The 15132-nt window shown below is 40.3% G+C and overlaps 1 protein-coding gene across 3 annotated transcripts in view; it reads left to right on the top strand.

Moving 5' to 3' along the window:
• The window catches only part of kremen1 (kringle containing transmembrane protein 1), a 63931-nt gene extending 48799 nt beyond the window's left edge, over positions 1-15132 (top strand). Inside the window, exons 4-9 of one of the 3 annotated variants that reach the window (XM_085426294.1) lie at positions 3301-3425; positions 4919-5072; positions 5886-6218; positions 11286-11447; positions 12128-12212; positions 12862-15132. In XM_085426294.1, the coding sequence (XP_085282420.1) occupies positions 3301-3425; positions 4919-5072; positions 5886-6218; positions 11286-11447; positions 12128-12212; positions 12862-13021 (1019 nt within the window). In that variant the 3' untranslated portion in view covers positions 13022-15132. Of the gene's footprint in view, positions 1-3300; positions 3426-4918; positions 5073-5885; positions 6219-11285; positions 11568-12127; positions 12213-12861 lie in introns of all 3 variants that reach the window. The other 2 variants (XM_085426293.1, XM_085426292.1) reach the window with 2 other exon arrangements.

Raw genomic sequence — 15132 nt, 5'->3', positions numbered from 1 at the left:
ATATTCCACATTTCATGACAGGCTTGTAAAAATAGATGAAGTGTTTTTCTGTTTCGTGCTGGGAACTGCTTGTGCACTGGTGGAACTTACTGTCATCAGCCGAGCTGTGCCTGCATGTTTGATGACAGGCAGAGCTCAAGAGATTCTTATTTCTAGGACAGTGTTGGTGTACAGTATCAGGGGACTTTACAGTGTCTGAGCATGTTGTCAGACTTTGGTGTACCCGCAAAGCAAGACAGTGTTGTTGTACAAATAGACAGGAATTGCTATTGTGTAATGTCTTAGGATCAAATGAACGTCTTGCGCTCTTCTCAATTCGTGAGGAAACTAGCGGGGAGTTCTCTGTGGGATTCTATTTGCATGTCATTAGAGAAATAAATAAAAAATCAATACAAATGCTATTAAGGCCTCACAGGCCATCAGTGACCATAAATGTGTGAGTGGTGGCTCGCATTTGCTGTGAAATTGAATGTAAAAGCCCCATTCTTGCAGGCCTAGAGACCAGTTAATGACCCAGTGGTAACCACCAATCCCTAGGGAAAAGGGTATATTCTGTGACCAGTAAGCAAGCGGTTACTAGCAATTGCTAGTGTGAAATTACTCACAAAGAGAAAACCTCTATGGGATTTCTTTGGTTGCCAGCAGGTTGCCGTGGTCACCAGTTTGCAAATCATTACCAAGCGATAACGAAACTGTGAACAACGTGACGCAAATCGAAAGCAAAACACTTGCTTTCAAAGTAAAAGTCGTGTCTTGGCAGTCATCTTTTTTTTTTTTGCAGACAACTCAGCGTCTTCCATGCAGACTAAGATCAACTGCATCAATCTGGTAGTTGACCAAAGCAATTGCGGAGGTTTTTGGTGCAGCACCCTCTTTGCATCTGATCTCACATCGCTGACCCTTTGGAGAATGTGCGTTTTTTCTGGAAGTTGCTGATCTCCAAACTATGATTGTCCTGCATTACACAAAAATCTAACAATGATCTTTGTGTAGCGGTTTGATTTGCAGTTATAGGATTTCAGCCACTGTGCTTTTTCATGACTGTATGAAATAAGGAGCAATCAGACTTTGAGTTTTTACTAAAGGTCATTTGAAATTGGAAATTGTAAATGCTTTAATACAGACCACAGTGTCACATGCTTTTGATTTTTGCGTCCTTGTTGTATCTCACAGCAGACTTGACAGCTATTTTGGACGCAGTCTTTGCTCTTGTCTTTTCTATCGTTCCCTAATGATCTCTTTCACACCCTAAGGCCACATGACACCACTTCCAATTACACTGAAGAGAATTTTTTTTCAACTTCCCGTTGAAATTACTTTCAGGGTGTGCATTTACTTATGTTTGTCAAATTCATTTTAGCTCTGAACATCAAAATAAATAACTTTAAGCGCATTTGGATTTAAATGAAAAGCAAATCACAAATAGGATATAGATTGCTGGAGGCTTTATTGGCACTTCCCAAGCTATTACATTGAATTTAAAAGCTTTGCAGCGTTTAATCACTGTACTAGATTTTGAAAGATTGTATAGTATTTGATGAATACATAGTGGATTAGGGCAGACAGTTTGATTCATCTGCACGAATGTGATCTGGAAAGGTGTCAACATCCATCTTTCATCTATCTGTCTGGTTAGAAATCCATCTGGCATTGTTGGCGCATTGGTCTCACATATTGTAAAATCTAACTTGCATGCAGAGAAACTTTTTGGTGCACATGAGAGGCTATCATCAAAGTATCAACAAAATAATTCAAAAGTAATGTTTTTAGTGTCGGTTCTGTTCTGTTTAGTCAAAGAGCCTAAATTCACGAGATTAGAAATTGTGCTTACCTACTGTTTGATGTCAAGTGGCTGCTGTGCAAAGATCTATTGTTCAGCTTAAGCCTGTCTGAGTGTAAAAGCACAGAAGTATTATATTTTTTTATAACACGTCCGTCAGGACAACTGATTTATGAATAGGATTTCAGCCTCCTCATATGAAAAGTGAAACCAGCATAAGAGTGATGTGATTTCTGTAATCTATAATTTTAGTAAACACTATCTTGTGGTTTGTAATCATTAGCTTTAAGTCATATTCAGAAGATAAAGGTCATTTTTTAAAGATTATCCACTTAGCAACTTGTCAATGAAATGTAGCCAATATTCATGCATTTTCACGGTTTGATCAATGACAAAAACACTTAGCTTGGGTCTTCCTAAATAGACTTTATTAGCCATCTATGCTGTTTATGTGTAGAAATAAAACAGGCATAGATGGCAATGACTGGGAAAAAGTCAGACATAGGATAAAAATGAGGAGTTGGTTTAGAGATGGGTTGCAAATTGGCTTGCAGAGGCAGGACTGACTGAAGACAGTGCTGAACAACTAAAGCAACAGAAATATTGTGCACTTTACTGAAGGGTGTTGTAATCAGCTGTTGCAAGTTTATACACAATGATTGCTGGCAAAGCTTAATTTTGGAACGTGCCAAAACTAATGCTGCTCTTAATTTTTGTGTTTTACAAAAATACTGAGTTTAATAAATCTGAGTTTAATAAAGGCCCAGGTGTTGGACATGGTCTTCTTCCTGTCATGTGACAAATTCCACATGGGAACCCCCCCCCCCCCCCCCCCCTTTTTTTTTCTTTGTACGTGAGACTTTAAAAAATTATTTTCTCTCTCTCTCTCTCTCACACACACACACACACACACACACACACACACACACACACACACACACACACACAGTCACACATTTAGAAAATGTTATATTCCTAATCTGATGCAACAGCTCTCAAATCTGACATGGTACATTTTCTAAATTCCAGCTCTGTGTCGCTATGACTTAAACATCCTTGTCCTCTTCACCCCTTTTTCTTTTCTCTGCTCCTCTTCCTCCATTGCCGCTCGCCACCTCCTCCTCCTCTTCTCTTTTTCTCAGAAGCCAAATAGTTGGCTTGCTTCTTGGCAGTTCAAGCTAGAAGTTTCAAACAGAGTTCTGAATATTTGACGAGTGTGTCATCACTGATTGTTCTTTGGGCTGGGTTTTTGAGATTAAGCGTTAATCACAAACATGATTAGAAAATTGAAACAGCATATAGACCATGTAAATATAGTTTGAAGCATGTTCTGTATGAAATAATCCATTTCTTTCCATATCTGTCGACTTGTTTCTAACACCTGCTGTACTTTAATTCCATTATACATTTGATCTTCCCTAATCATGTGAAAACCTCGCCTTACTGTGTGATGCAGACTGCATCTAAGATGCAACATATAACTAATCATTTTTTCCCACTCTGGTCTGCTCTCCCTACAGTGCCTGGAAACTTGGGGTGCTTCAGAGACAGTGGTGACCCCCCCACCCTGACTGGTGCCAGTGAGACCTCCAACAAACTCACTATCCAAAACTGTATCAGCTTCTGCAGGAAGCAAAGATACAAGGTGAGATTTGGAATTAAATTAAAAATATATTAAATAACAAGAAAACATGAGAAATTTTATTTCAACTGCAATCAAACATGACAAGTTCTGTAAAACTAAATGTAAAAAAAAAATCCAAAATAAAAGAGGAAAACAAACCGTAATTGGTTTATGGTTTATCCTCTGTCCTATCACTTCAAATCTACCTATTGGATGTAAAAACAGAGTAAATTGTTGTTTTTAAAACAGGCGTGAGCAGTCTTTTTGCAGTAGTCAGGCTTTTATGCAAATCATCTGCTTTTATGGGTAGTTTTCTGTCAGTTATCTAGATGATGCCCTCTTTATTCAGCCATCACACTTCCTGTTTGAAGCCAACCAGCAGATGACGAATCATCACAATAATCAAGGCTGACAGCTGGAAATGAATGGTTATTAGCCCACTGGGTTCCTCCTCTTCACTGCATTTTCCCTTCTCTCTGTTTCTGGCGTGCCATTGTCCCTGCTACAAACAGTGCCAGGTGTTAATTTTCTGTCTCAGCAGATCCACTTCAGCTCAGTATGCATTGACAGATACTGACAGGCACCCCCTCCCCTCTCAGTTAGGCAGATGTTACAGGAAATGGCAACAGACTGACATCATCTGCCTACCCTTGGACTGTCACTGTCCTCAATACACACGTGAAACATCAGTGCTCTGAAATATGGATCCCACGTGACTTTGTGACAGAGAGCATGCCTGATGAGTGAGACAGCAATCCATGGCTTGTTTACTCTGCCAAAAGTATTTGTGTACGTGTTCTCAAATTTAACCGCATCAGATAGAATAATACAACAAGGAGCTTGATACATCTGGGTGGAAGCAGAGGCTGCGTGAATTCTTATTCCATGAGTAGGAAATTATCCAGTACCTTCAGTTGCGTGTGTTCGTTTAGAGCCTGAATATCGAACAACGGCGTCCTTCTGAATGAAGAACAATACCTCTTTTGACAGCGAGTGGCCAGCAGTGGCGAGGTCAAGATGTGTGAAGGTTTTTGACGTGTCACATTCCTGCGCTGACACTTTCTGGAATGGTTTACTAACAGTTTTGATTTGAAAGACAGATAGGTGTTATTCCTGTACCGTTTCTTCTGTACACCCCGTGTGCAGCTGCGTGTTTGAAGGGAGTCTTCTAATCAGCTGAGAGGCCACAGTTATACAGACTCGGATTACAACATCTTGTAATCACGAGAGAAAGAGCAATTAGGGCGCTTTAGGCTCGAGTCACTTATTTCAGAGGGAAGTAGCTACATGTAGTCAACTGTTTACCCCACGTTTACACAATTCCACATAAATCGAACATGAAAAACATAATTGGTCCTTTTAAAATGAAAAAATGTAATGTAATCAAGTCTTATTTTATGGGAAAACAACAATCTTTATAGTTTGAGAGAACTGAAAGAATGTGTGTTTGCAGTCAGCAGAATGACCCCCTCAGTGTTTTCCTCAGTTGCACAACTCCTTTTTCTGTTTTGCAGCTTGCTGGTATGGAGTCAGGATATGCCTGTTTCTGTGGCAACGATGTGGACCTACAGAAACGTGGGGAGTCACCTAGCATGGAGTGTAACCATGTTTGCTTCGGTGACCACACTCAGCCCTGCGGCGGAGACGGCTGGGTCATCATATTCAGCAGTGAGCACTGACAGTTGTCATTCTTGATCTCATTCTTTAGTCTTTTCACATCTCTGCTGTAATTTCACATACATTTTCAAACATTTAGTCTAGTTTTATTTTGTACAAATCTGATTTGGGGACAGCTCATTTCTTTTATCATCGTAAAGCTGTAAGAAGTCAGAACACAACACACCTACAATTTTAAAATTAGTAACCCTGCCTGCAGCTAGCTCTTCTTTATTCTAAACCCATACCGCCATGCCATCAAAGACAGGATCTGCTCTGAAAAGACTTTTGACTGACAAAATCTGCTATCAAAGATCAGGTTTTGTACAGCCTGAAATTAAAGCCCAAAGGCTCAGCAGTCTAGTTTTCTCTCAGACCACCTATATTTCAGTCTCCTGAAAAGGTTTTTTTTGGTCCATTCAAAAACATGTTTCTTGCATAACATTTATTCATATGTTATGTCCAGTTAGGCTCATTTTCCAGAAGCTTTGTTGCTGGTTATGCATGAATCCTATTTCTTGTTTTTAATACTCACATACTCTTCAGTTAAACCACATTCTTCTTCAGGCTGTTTTTAGGCTGAATCTTGTAAAGATGCTTTGAATTAAATTCTGAATCTAAATCAGCTTGAGTTTAATAAATCAGATACCACAGCTATGGTGTTTTGTTGTGGTGCTAAAAATCAAAGGACATGTCTGTCCTTTGTGTCTGATCAATCACAAAAGGTCATGTACAGCATGATCACAAGTCCAGATGTCAACCATCTCCACAACTTTTAATCTTTAAACGAATAACACAGGCATTTTTTTACTGCTCTTTTTTCAGCCCGAGTGGGGGCCTGTGGTGGGAACTACACTTCTCCATCAGGAGTGATCTACTCCCCTGACTTCCCTGACAAATACGGGGCTGGGCGTGTTTGCTACTGGACTATCCAGGTCCCTGGATCTTCGGCCATCCTCTTCAATTTCACCTTCTTTGACATCTCCGACCAGACCGACATGGTGGAGCTATTGGATGGCTACACAAATCAAGTGGTGGCCCGCTTCGACTGGCGAAGCCCTCCGCGGGATCTGGTAAACATCACGGGCGACTTTGTCATACTGTACTTCTACTCTGACCGAACCAACCAGGCCAAGGGATTTGCTCTTCTTTACCAAGGTGAGAGCTCACCAGATTTTCTGAAATGTCTCACCTATTGTGATGTTTTCCTTCATTATAGCTTCTGTGCTCAGCCTGCCTTCATTCATAACACTTTGCAAACAAAGTAAGAACCCTCATTTGCGTGGCTGGCTGGCTGGCTAGCACTATGATAGAGTTTTGCATAGCATCCCTAGTTTAGTAAAGCAACACCTGTTAGTTGTGGTTAGGCAGTTGTCATGGCTTTGGCAGGCCCTTTTCTCTTTTCATTTGCTAGTCAATGTCTCACAGCCCCGGGTGATATTGCATATTTAAATGTGTTCTGTTTTTCTAGGAACTCAGTCTCTTATCAAGCTGCTGCAGAGTGCTCACCCAGAGTGTGTTCTCTGCTAAATTGCACTGAAAGTTTTTATGCCACCTACATAAAAAATACAACCATCGTGTGCATTACGGCTTCTGATATGCCGATTTCATTGTCTAGTGGATGCATTTCTAAGAAACTACAGCTCAGAGGACTTCAAAGTAATTTTATTCCTCCCAGGCTAATGCAAAGAATGTATAAGGATTCATGTGGAATAAAAAAAAACCTTGTTTTTTTGTGTTATGTTCTCTCATGAATAGTCTGAAAGCACCAGAAATGATTTAACCCTCCTGCCATCCTTTAAAAAACTCACACCCATCACCCTAGGGACCATTCTCAGCCACGCCATAAAAAGACCATATATCCATATTTTATTCCACTTTAAATTAGCCAACCTTGTAAAACTACTTCTCCCTGAAATATTCATGTAAAGTTTTAATTATATTTTCGTTGTTTTAACCCTTCAAATCCCAGTGTTATTACATGAGCGCCCTGTGTTATAAGCCCCAAAAACCAAAAAACGAAACTAAATATTTCCACAAAAAACCAGTTGAAGTAATATGTGATTGTCATTATAAGTAGGCCTTTAGATGGACCAAAGATTGGCACCAACATACATTTTGACCTGCCATTATTTTTTTTGCATTTTTTTTGCAATTTAAAAATTAAAACTTCAAGGCCCTGAGTCTTCATTGACATCCAAGAAAAGAAGAAAAAATAAAATCATACGATGATAATTTGGGGTTGAAAAATAGCGTTTATAATGGAAGTCAATGGGCAGAAAATGGTCCCCAGGGTGATGGGTGTGGGGATTTCTGCTGCTCAGCCATTTTAGGCTGATTTAAGGAATTCACACTGGAATATTAACATTGACAGGTAAAAACTATCCTGTGGCAAGTTTGGTTATATTCCACTGAACACAGTGGAAATGGCAGCCATTTAACACATAGCAGTGGCACAAAAAGGTCCCAAGAAGGCAGGAGGGTTAATAGATTAATTTCTGCAGGAATGAGCAAAGCACACCCTGATATAATTCACTGTAGGTGACATTCAAGCTCACATTAAGAGGCAGTCTCCAGCCGCCCCTCCCTCTCTCCCTCCATCTGTAATTCTGTGTCATTTTTCTTTGCCTGCTGGCATTACAGTAAAAACAATATTGGAAGGTCAAAATCCTCTGACCCTCAGACAGGCACGATCCTTTCTCATGGCATGGATCTTGTTTTGCGGGAGGTATAGTCTATTCCAGAAATGCAATCTGAGATGGGTTATGAGAAAAGGTCACCTCCTGAATTAAGTAGTTGTTTTTTTGTTTTTCAAACAAAACTATATAGATAAAAACACATAGTGACTGAGGTACAAATAGAAAGCAGACAGTGTCAGCACCATATACGTTTAATATCTCCTTGGTGGCAGGCTGAGCGGTTGGATCTGTAATTTGAGGATAAACGCTCTCAGATGACAGTGACAGCACATTTCAGCTGTGACTGGGTTTGAAGCATGGTATTTTGTTTGCAAATGGGAAACATGTGGGCAGTTCTGGGAACATCACAGCCAGGTTGAGCAATTACGTGAAAAAGAAAAAAAAACCCATGCTGGTTTAACATCTGACCAGCATTCATAAAAGAGTGGAACAGTCCTGGAATAATCGATATTTGAAAGTAGTTCACGCAGCTGAGAAACTCGAAGCACCTCAGCAGTGGAAGAGGCGAGGTGATGTGAAATAAGATAAATAAATGTACAGAAGATTCATGAGAAGCAATATAAAAGAACTGCACAGTACATGTCATGTGTTTAATGTAAAGTTAATAATTTGTTGAACATACTGGGGTATTTAAAAAATAACTTGAGCCTGAGTTGGTTAGTTGGAAGGCCACAAAGTCAAGCTTAACTGCAGTTCCCAGCAAATAAGTTGACGCCAGTCCCAACCCACATGCCAGCAGCTGTCGTAGCCCATAGTTGCTGCATATCTGCAAGCCTCTTTGCAACCCAGCTTGTGTTTTATTTCTGACTTAATTAGTCTCCAGAACATATCCATGCCACCAGATATAAATTTCTGCAGTTGAACACTGGTATTCCCGAATGAAATATGCTTTTGGTTCGACCATTACTCACATATTGGAAAGTTTATTCTGCACTGCCAATGGAGCAGTCAGTGGAGAGTTGTGGAAACTATCATTTCCATTGGACTGTTTCAAATTGTTAGAGATGGCTAGGTCCTTACTAAGTCACCTGAAGTTAAATATGCTTAAAAAAAATGTTTTTTCTCAATTTATAACTTAAGTCATTTATTCTGTTTCTTCATACGTGTGCTTAATCTTTTGATGTTTTGTGACTGTGTCTAAAAGTTTTAATTCTTTAAATCTAATTTCTGATATTCACAGACATCTGCTCTAAGCATCTAAGTAAAGCACAATATCTCATCTGCGGATGATTACAATTGCAGCATAATGACTCAAACCTTAACATGTAAGAAAAATAATAAAAGACCCAAGTGACACTCATAAATATCAGTGTGAGACTGAAACACTGCACAGTTTGTTTCTCAGCGGCAACATTTCACACGGAGGACGAGGACATTTCTTAAAATCACACAGTGATTTTAAATAAATCGCAACTATGTTTAGGAGACGTAAATGAAAGGCAGAGGAGATCTCATTTAGGATATTGCTTTCCTCTGGGAGCCCATAAATGAGCTGAAATAGTCCATGCTCCCTGGCACTGTTGTTTTATGAAGCAAACTCTGCCCATCTGGAGCTGTAAGCAGGTTAAAGCAAACAGAATTTATTGCAAACACTTTTTGAATCATGTCTTGAATTTAAAAAAAAAGTTCTCAGCACCACATGTTTATAGCACGCTTGGGTGTTTTTGCAAACTCCATCTGTTTCTTAACAAATGCAGTTAGTATTAAATATTCACTCGTGCCTCTGCTGTATATACTTTCAACAACATGATCAGCATGAAGTAGTATAATATTACCTCATGCTTGCTGCAGCCCAGTTTATACAATGGAATAATTAAAGGAGTGTTAAGTGATCGATGCCCTTAACTTGTAGAAATTACAGTGACATGGCATAACATTTCCCTCTTCTGCATTCGACGCTACATTCATCACTTCATTGTGAAGACACGGGATGTTACATTACACAGAGCTGTAATCTAGTAAGGGCAGTAAAGCTAAGTTATAATAACAACCAAGGAGTAATTTTACTACTAAAACTGATAAATGATTTATATATTTCCAGATGAATAAAAGATTTTCTTGAATAATGAAAGTCGTTTTCCTCTCCTATCTTATCAAAAGCTCCTTCTAGCCTTTTCTTATTGTGGCTAAAGGGTGACATTTTCACAAATGATTAAATGCAAATGATGGAGGACTTCATAAAAACTCGCTGATATAGCGAGATGTGATCTGCCTTCCGTTAACGTTGCTTGTTTTGTTGCTACTGACAAATTAAATGCGTCAGATCAGATTTGTATTATATCAAAAAGAGCTCATCAGTGTGCAAAACAGCAGTAGCGTGATCAGAAATCACTGTGTCGAACAAATTCAGCACAGTGATTTAGTTCAGACAGGCCAAAACTCAAGCTTAGTCACAGTCCTAGCAGATCAGCTGATCTCAGTGTCAGCTGATACCCTTATTCACCTTCAATATTGGACTTATTCAGTCTTCCTACAGTTGCTACACAGGTGCAAGCAGCTTTGCAACCCGCTTTCCACCCTTTTTCATTCTGTACCTAACATTATCAATGTCATATCAGTGTAATATGTCATGTGTTATCATTGATCCCTGCTGTGTTGTTCTGCATTTAGTTGCTCCACCCTGCCCTCCTCTGGCTTTAAATGTAAGCACATGAATGGATGGGAAGGTCGCAGAATTGAGCTGGTCATCAACTGAAAACTGGATATTGAAATCCCAGTGCTCTTCTGGCTATAGTGGTCCTGAATGAAATTAGTTTTTACCACAAAGAGCATGCAATCATTATTCTCCCTGACAAAAACTGATGCATTACCTAAAAACTGGGGGGGAAAGTGTCAGTTTACAGACAGGTGTGCTGTTATAATATGGCAGGGAGCGATATTTTAACGTTTTTAACTCGTCGTGAGACAGAATGTGAGAGAGGAGATAAATATTGGCCACTGAGTCCATATTAATCCTGTCTGAGTTTATATCTTCTCCCTGAGGATGTGTTAGTTCGTTTCAGGTGCTGCAGTTTCTGCCACAGTTTAAAGACTTGTGTGTTAGGTTAACTGGTGATTGTCTGCCTCCTGTGGTGAAGTGGTAACCTGTCCTAGGTGTAATTTACCTCTTGACCAAAGTCATCTGGGTTGTATTCCAGCCTCCCCATGACCCAAGGTGGATAAGCAGTTAAGAAAAAGGATGGAAGTAATGTTGTTGTATTGTATTCATGCATTATTTTCTTTTGGGACTGAGAACTAGTTTTATTGCTGTTAAAGTTGACGTCTCTGCTTATACCTCAAGGACAGGACAATCATTTATGTCTGAATAGTTGGAAAGTTGCAGTTTTCTTTGGAAATGCCAGTGCTGTGAGACACTTCACATCAGAATTGAATATTCTTAGCACCACACCTGACAAAGTAATCTTTTAGTCACTGAAACAACCAGATCAACTTGGTGCTGTGGGATAGTAAGCTTTTGATTTGTTCCATGTCTCCACCTGATAGTTTAAGGAATAACATTCAACTGTCTGTTTCTTTTTCCCCCCAGCACTCCGAAGCCAGGACACTAGAACAATAGAGTCTGAAGGAGCGCTTCAAAGCCAGGACACCAGAACAATAGAGTCTGAACGAGATGACGAGGAGGAAAACGAAGACGTGTCTAGCACAGCAGGGCCCCAGCTGGCTGGCGGAGTCACAGAGAAATCTAACGGTACGACGAATGGACGTTCGTCCCAGATCCTCTACGTGATCACGTCCAGCCCCGGTAAACCGGAGCACAACATGCCAGGTCAGTGGGCTGGACGCGGCGAGACCACCGGCCACAGCGCTAGTATGTTAACATCCGTCGTACACTGCACTTACCGCGCCTCTCTCTGCCTCTGCTGGGATGCTGTTGGAGGTTTCTTAGCAAGAACTCCCACTTAGCATGACCTGGTTTCTCTGAAAGTTTGAAAATTGTTCTGGTTTGTCGAGATACTGCTAGAAGCTCTGGCCCAGAGTGACTCCCTATGATCATAATTGAAGTAATGCCACATGACGCTTGTTTTCACTTGTCATTGTCTCAGAAGTCCCCACTTTTCCCAATCAGCCATCTAGTCAACACTTTGCAGGGTGGACTGATGTGCTCTGCGCTTTTCTGCTTCCTCCAAATGTTATTCTTTCCAAGCCCTAATTCTTTTTCTCAAACAGCTAGCTGATAACAGATGTGCACTGATAATGTATCGCCATTTCTTGACAATTAGCTGACTGAACTTCTCACAGGTGTAAGTTTGAATTAAGCAGCGCTTGAATAGTTCTTGACTCGCTAATCTCTTCAGTCTGCTGCGGTTTGTTTTAATTACCGTGATCGGATGTCTGATGTCTTGTTAATGTGCTCCGCTCTCTGTCTAGTGTGGACCATCTACGCTTTAGCAGCTCTCCTCATACTGACTGTCATCGCCATGGTAGCAAAGCTGCTGCTGCACGTCACAGTCAAGTAAGTATGAGGATGTTCGAGGCGTGGCGGATCAGCCAAGTATCACGTTTCCAAGCTTTTACCCGTACGCCACGATATCCATACCATACTGGTTGAAGATGAAAGAACAAGTCCTTATGTAAAGAATTTTTATCTGGAGCCGCAAAAGTCTGTTTTTTCACTTTGACTAAAGCCAGAAATTTTCCGATCAAAGAATCTCCTAGCATCAACAGAACAGAAAATTGAAAAACAAGAAAACGACGTTGTTTAAACATTTTCTTCCAGTAGAACATAGTTTCCCTTTCCCTTCAGTGAAAACACAGAAACATTTATATAAAGATTTTTCCCCTGAAAATGGATCCATTTTCCTTAAAAAACGAATGCAATAAATATAGTAAGTTTAAGTTAAAGCCAAGGTTTACCACTAATTACAATAATTTTGAGTCCAAAAATATTGAGGGCTTTTAAACAAGTACCCAAAAATTGTAAAAACCTACACAAGAGCTTTAGTACCACCGTTTTAATGGATCTGTCTGTGACATTAATCGAGGACACATTTGTGACTCTCTTTATTAATCTCTGTTCATTGTTTTCCATCTTTTCTCCTTTCCCCTCTCTTTTGTGCAATTCCTTTTCTTTGTCTTTACTTCGTCTTCATTTCTACTCTCAGGTCTCCAAACATCCCAACCGTCAGTGGTTCAGACACCTGCAGCCAGAGCACAGCGTCTTCTGAGCCTTGGATCATCCTGTACCGCCCCTCTACCATCTCCCTGTTCAAGAAGAAGCTAAAGAACCACCACGGTGACCTCAGCCCCCTGGTGGGCAACTAGTGCTCCTGCTGCGTCCTGCCATCTAACCAAACAGTACCGCCACCCGCCACTATTCTGTTCAAGGGCCGTCAGATGCCAGGCCCTCAGACAATGAAACTCTTTGAGGCGCTAAGCAAACAAGCCAACAACTGAGTGGCTAATGACAACTGACTGAGTGAATGCTACTAAATGGTCTGTGTGCCAAAGTGGCCACGCCCTCCTAACCTGCTCAGCACCGAAGAGGAGCGGGAGGGCAGGCAGGACTGTAAGACTCCACTCTTGGAGAGGAGAATAAAAGATTGGATAGAGGAAAATCTCAAAGATGCTTTTATCATACAAGAAGCTGTTTCCATCACCCATGGATGACCCTACCAATCAAGATACCTCCAAAAACCCCTCTGGACAGCAAGCTCACTAGTGAAAATATGACAAAGCTGGAGTGCAAAAACAAATCAGCTCAGTTCAGTTTCAGTGGCAGCCGAATCTTCATCAGCATCAACGAGAGGATGAAGAAACTGAGTCTTTAATACATATACACATATGACACATGCTGTAAAACTTCAGTTTTTTTTAATAACTTAACTGCCTCATGCGGATGAACATTTTCAGCCAAAATCCAGAATCCTCCCATCCAAAGAGTTGTTTATTCATTTGTGTTCTTAATTCTGTATTCAAACTGCTAATATTTTTTTGTTGTTTTTTTTAAATATATGTTTTACGTGACACCTGGCTTGCTGAGGAAAGGGAAACAGGACGCGGAAATGTCACACGGAAGGTAGATATGACAGCACTTTGGGGACGAATCAGTCACCGCAAAATGAAAAGATCAGCGAGAAAGGGAGCTTGTTCGCCCACTCGTTCACTCAGCGCCCATGGATTTGTGTGGCGAGGAGAAGTAGCTAGCTGGCTGGGGGGTTGGGGGGTTGGTGCAGTTTGCTCACAAACTGCCATTTAGGGAGGCTCGGGAAGATCTGAGGGCTTTTTCTGCTCGGTTGTGGGTGGGAGTCTTTCCGGTTTGATGCTGTTCAAGTGCCTTAAGGATCTCCTCTTCCCTTGACTCAGTTCCGCACATCTGTTTCTTTCACAAAGTGGACTGGTGTCCCTCACAAAAGTCTGCACTTCTTTAACAAATCCATGTAGATATGAAGAGTTTCATTCCAGAATAGGGTTTCCGCCACTTAAATGTCAAAAATGCCTCCCGGTCTTGTGCAGTGATTGAAAGCATTAATCTCAGACGGGATCTTTTACATTGTTTTTTTAACATGATTTTGTTGATGTCGATTTATTTTCTTTGACACACTTAGCCTTTTGGGATAGAACTCTTCATATAATGACAGACGAGGCTTTAAAAGGCTTTTTTTGTTTCTTATTTGTGTATCTTATGTGTAGTCTTGGACGTTTACTGAACATATTGTTCACATTATGTTGTCTTTTGATTACAGGGGGATGAATATTGTTGTATATTATGTAATTCAGTGTGGGAATGATGATATTTATGACTGCTCTTTCATTTTGTGTCTCGGCAAAGCATTTAAGCAACTTGTCAAAGTTCTTTTGTGTTACTTTAGCTCAAAGGTGGAGTGCTTTTAAAAAAAAAAAAATTCTAATCTTTGATACCAGTAAATTGTCTAAATTCTGCAGAATGCTGCAGACCTTCAAGCTTTTACTTGTCATATAGATTTCAGGCCAAAAGGTTGAGTGCGAACAATATAGTCAGACAGAAATATAACCAAAAGCACCCCAAGGTACTATCCACAAGCTGACAGAAGGTTTCCAGCTATAATGGTTTTCTGTGACATTTTAACTACTTGTGAAAGGTCAGAATCTACTAATGCACCAACGGCATAGTAATTGGCCTTTCCTGATGTGAGACTGGATGTTCAAGGTTTCTGCAGATGGCCGCTGAGTTATTTTCTCACTGGCAAGAAAAATAAAAAAAGATCCTAACTTTGAAGCACTTAATTTTGGTTCAGCTTACAAGATGAAATGGTACTTAATCACTTACAGCTCTGTTTCAGTGAAAAGACAAAAAAAGGAAAAAAAATACGCACTTGTACAGCAACCTGAGCACTTGAAAGAAAGGTTATATTTTATGCATGACACAGCATTACAGTGACATTCAAATCAAAAGA

Source organism: Rhamphochromis longiceps, linkage group LG12 (assembly GCF_057381845.1).
Source record: "Rhamphochromis longiceps isolate RC_006_pf linkage group LG12, R_longiceps_female_GT1.1, whole genome shotgun sequence".
In the NCBI taxonomy this organism is placed as follows: Eukaryota; Metazoa; Chordata; class Actinopteri; order Cichliformes; family Cichlidae; genus Rhamphochromis; species Rhamphochromis longiceps.
Note: the sequence above shows the minus strand (reverse complement) of the source record. Positions and strands in the feature narration are given on the sequence as shown.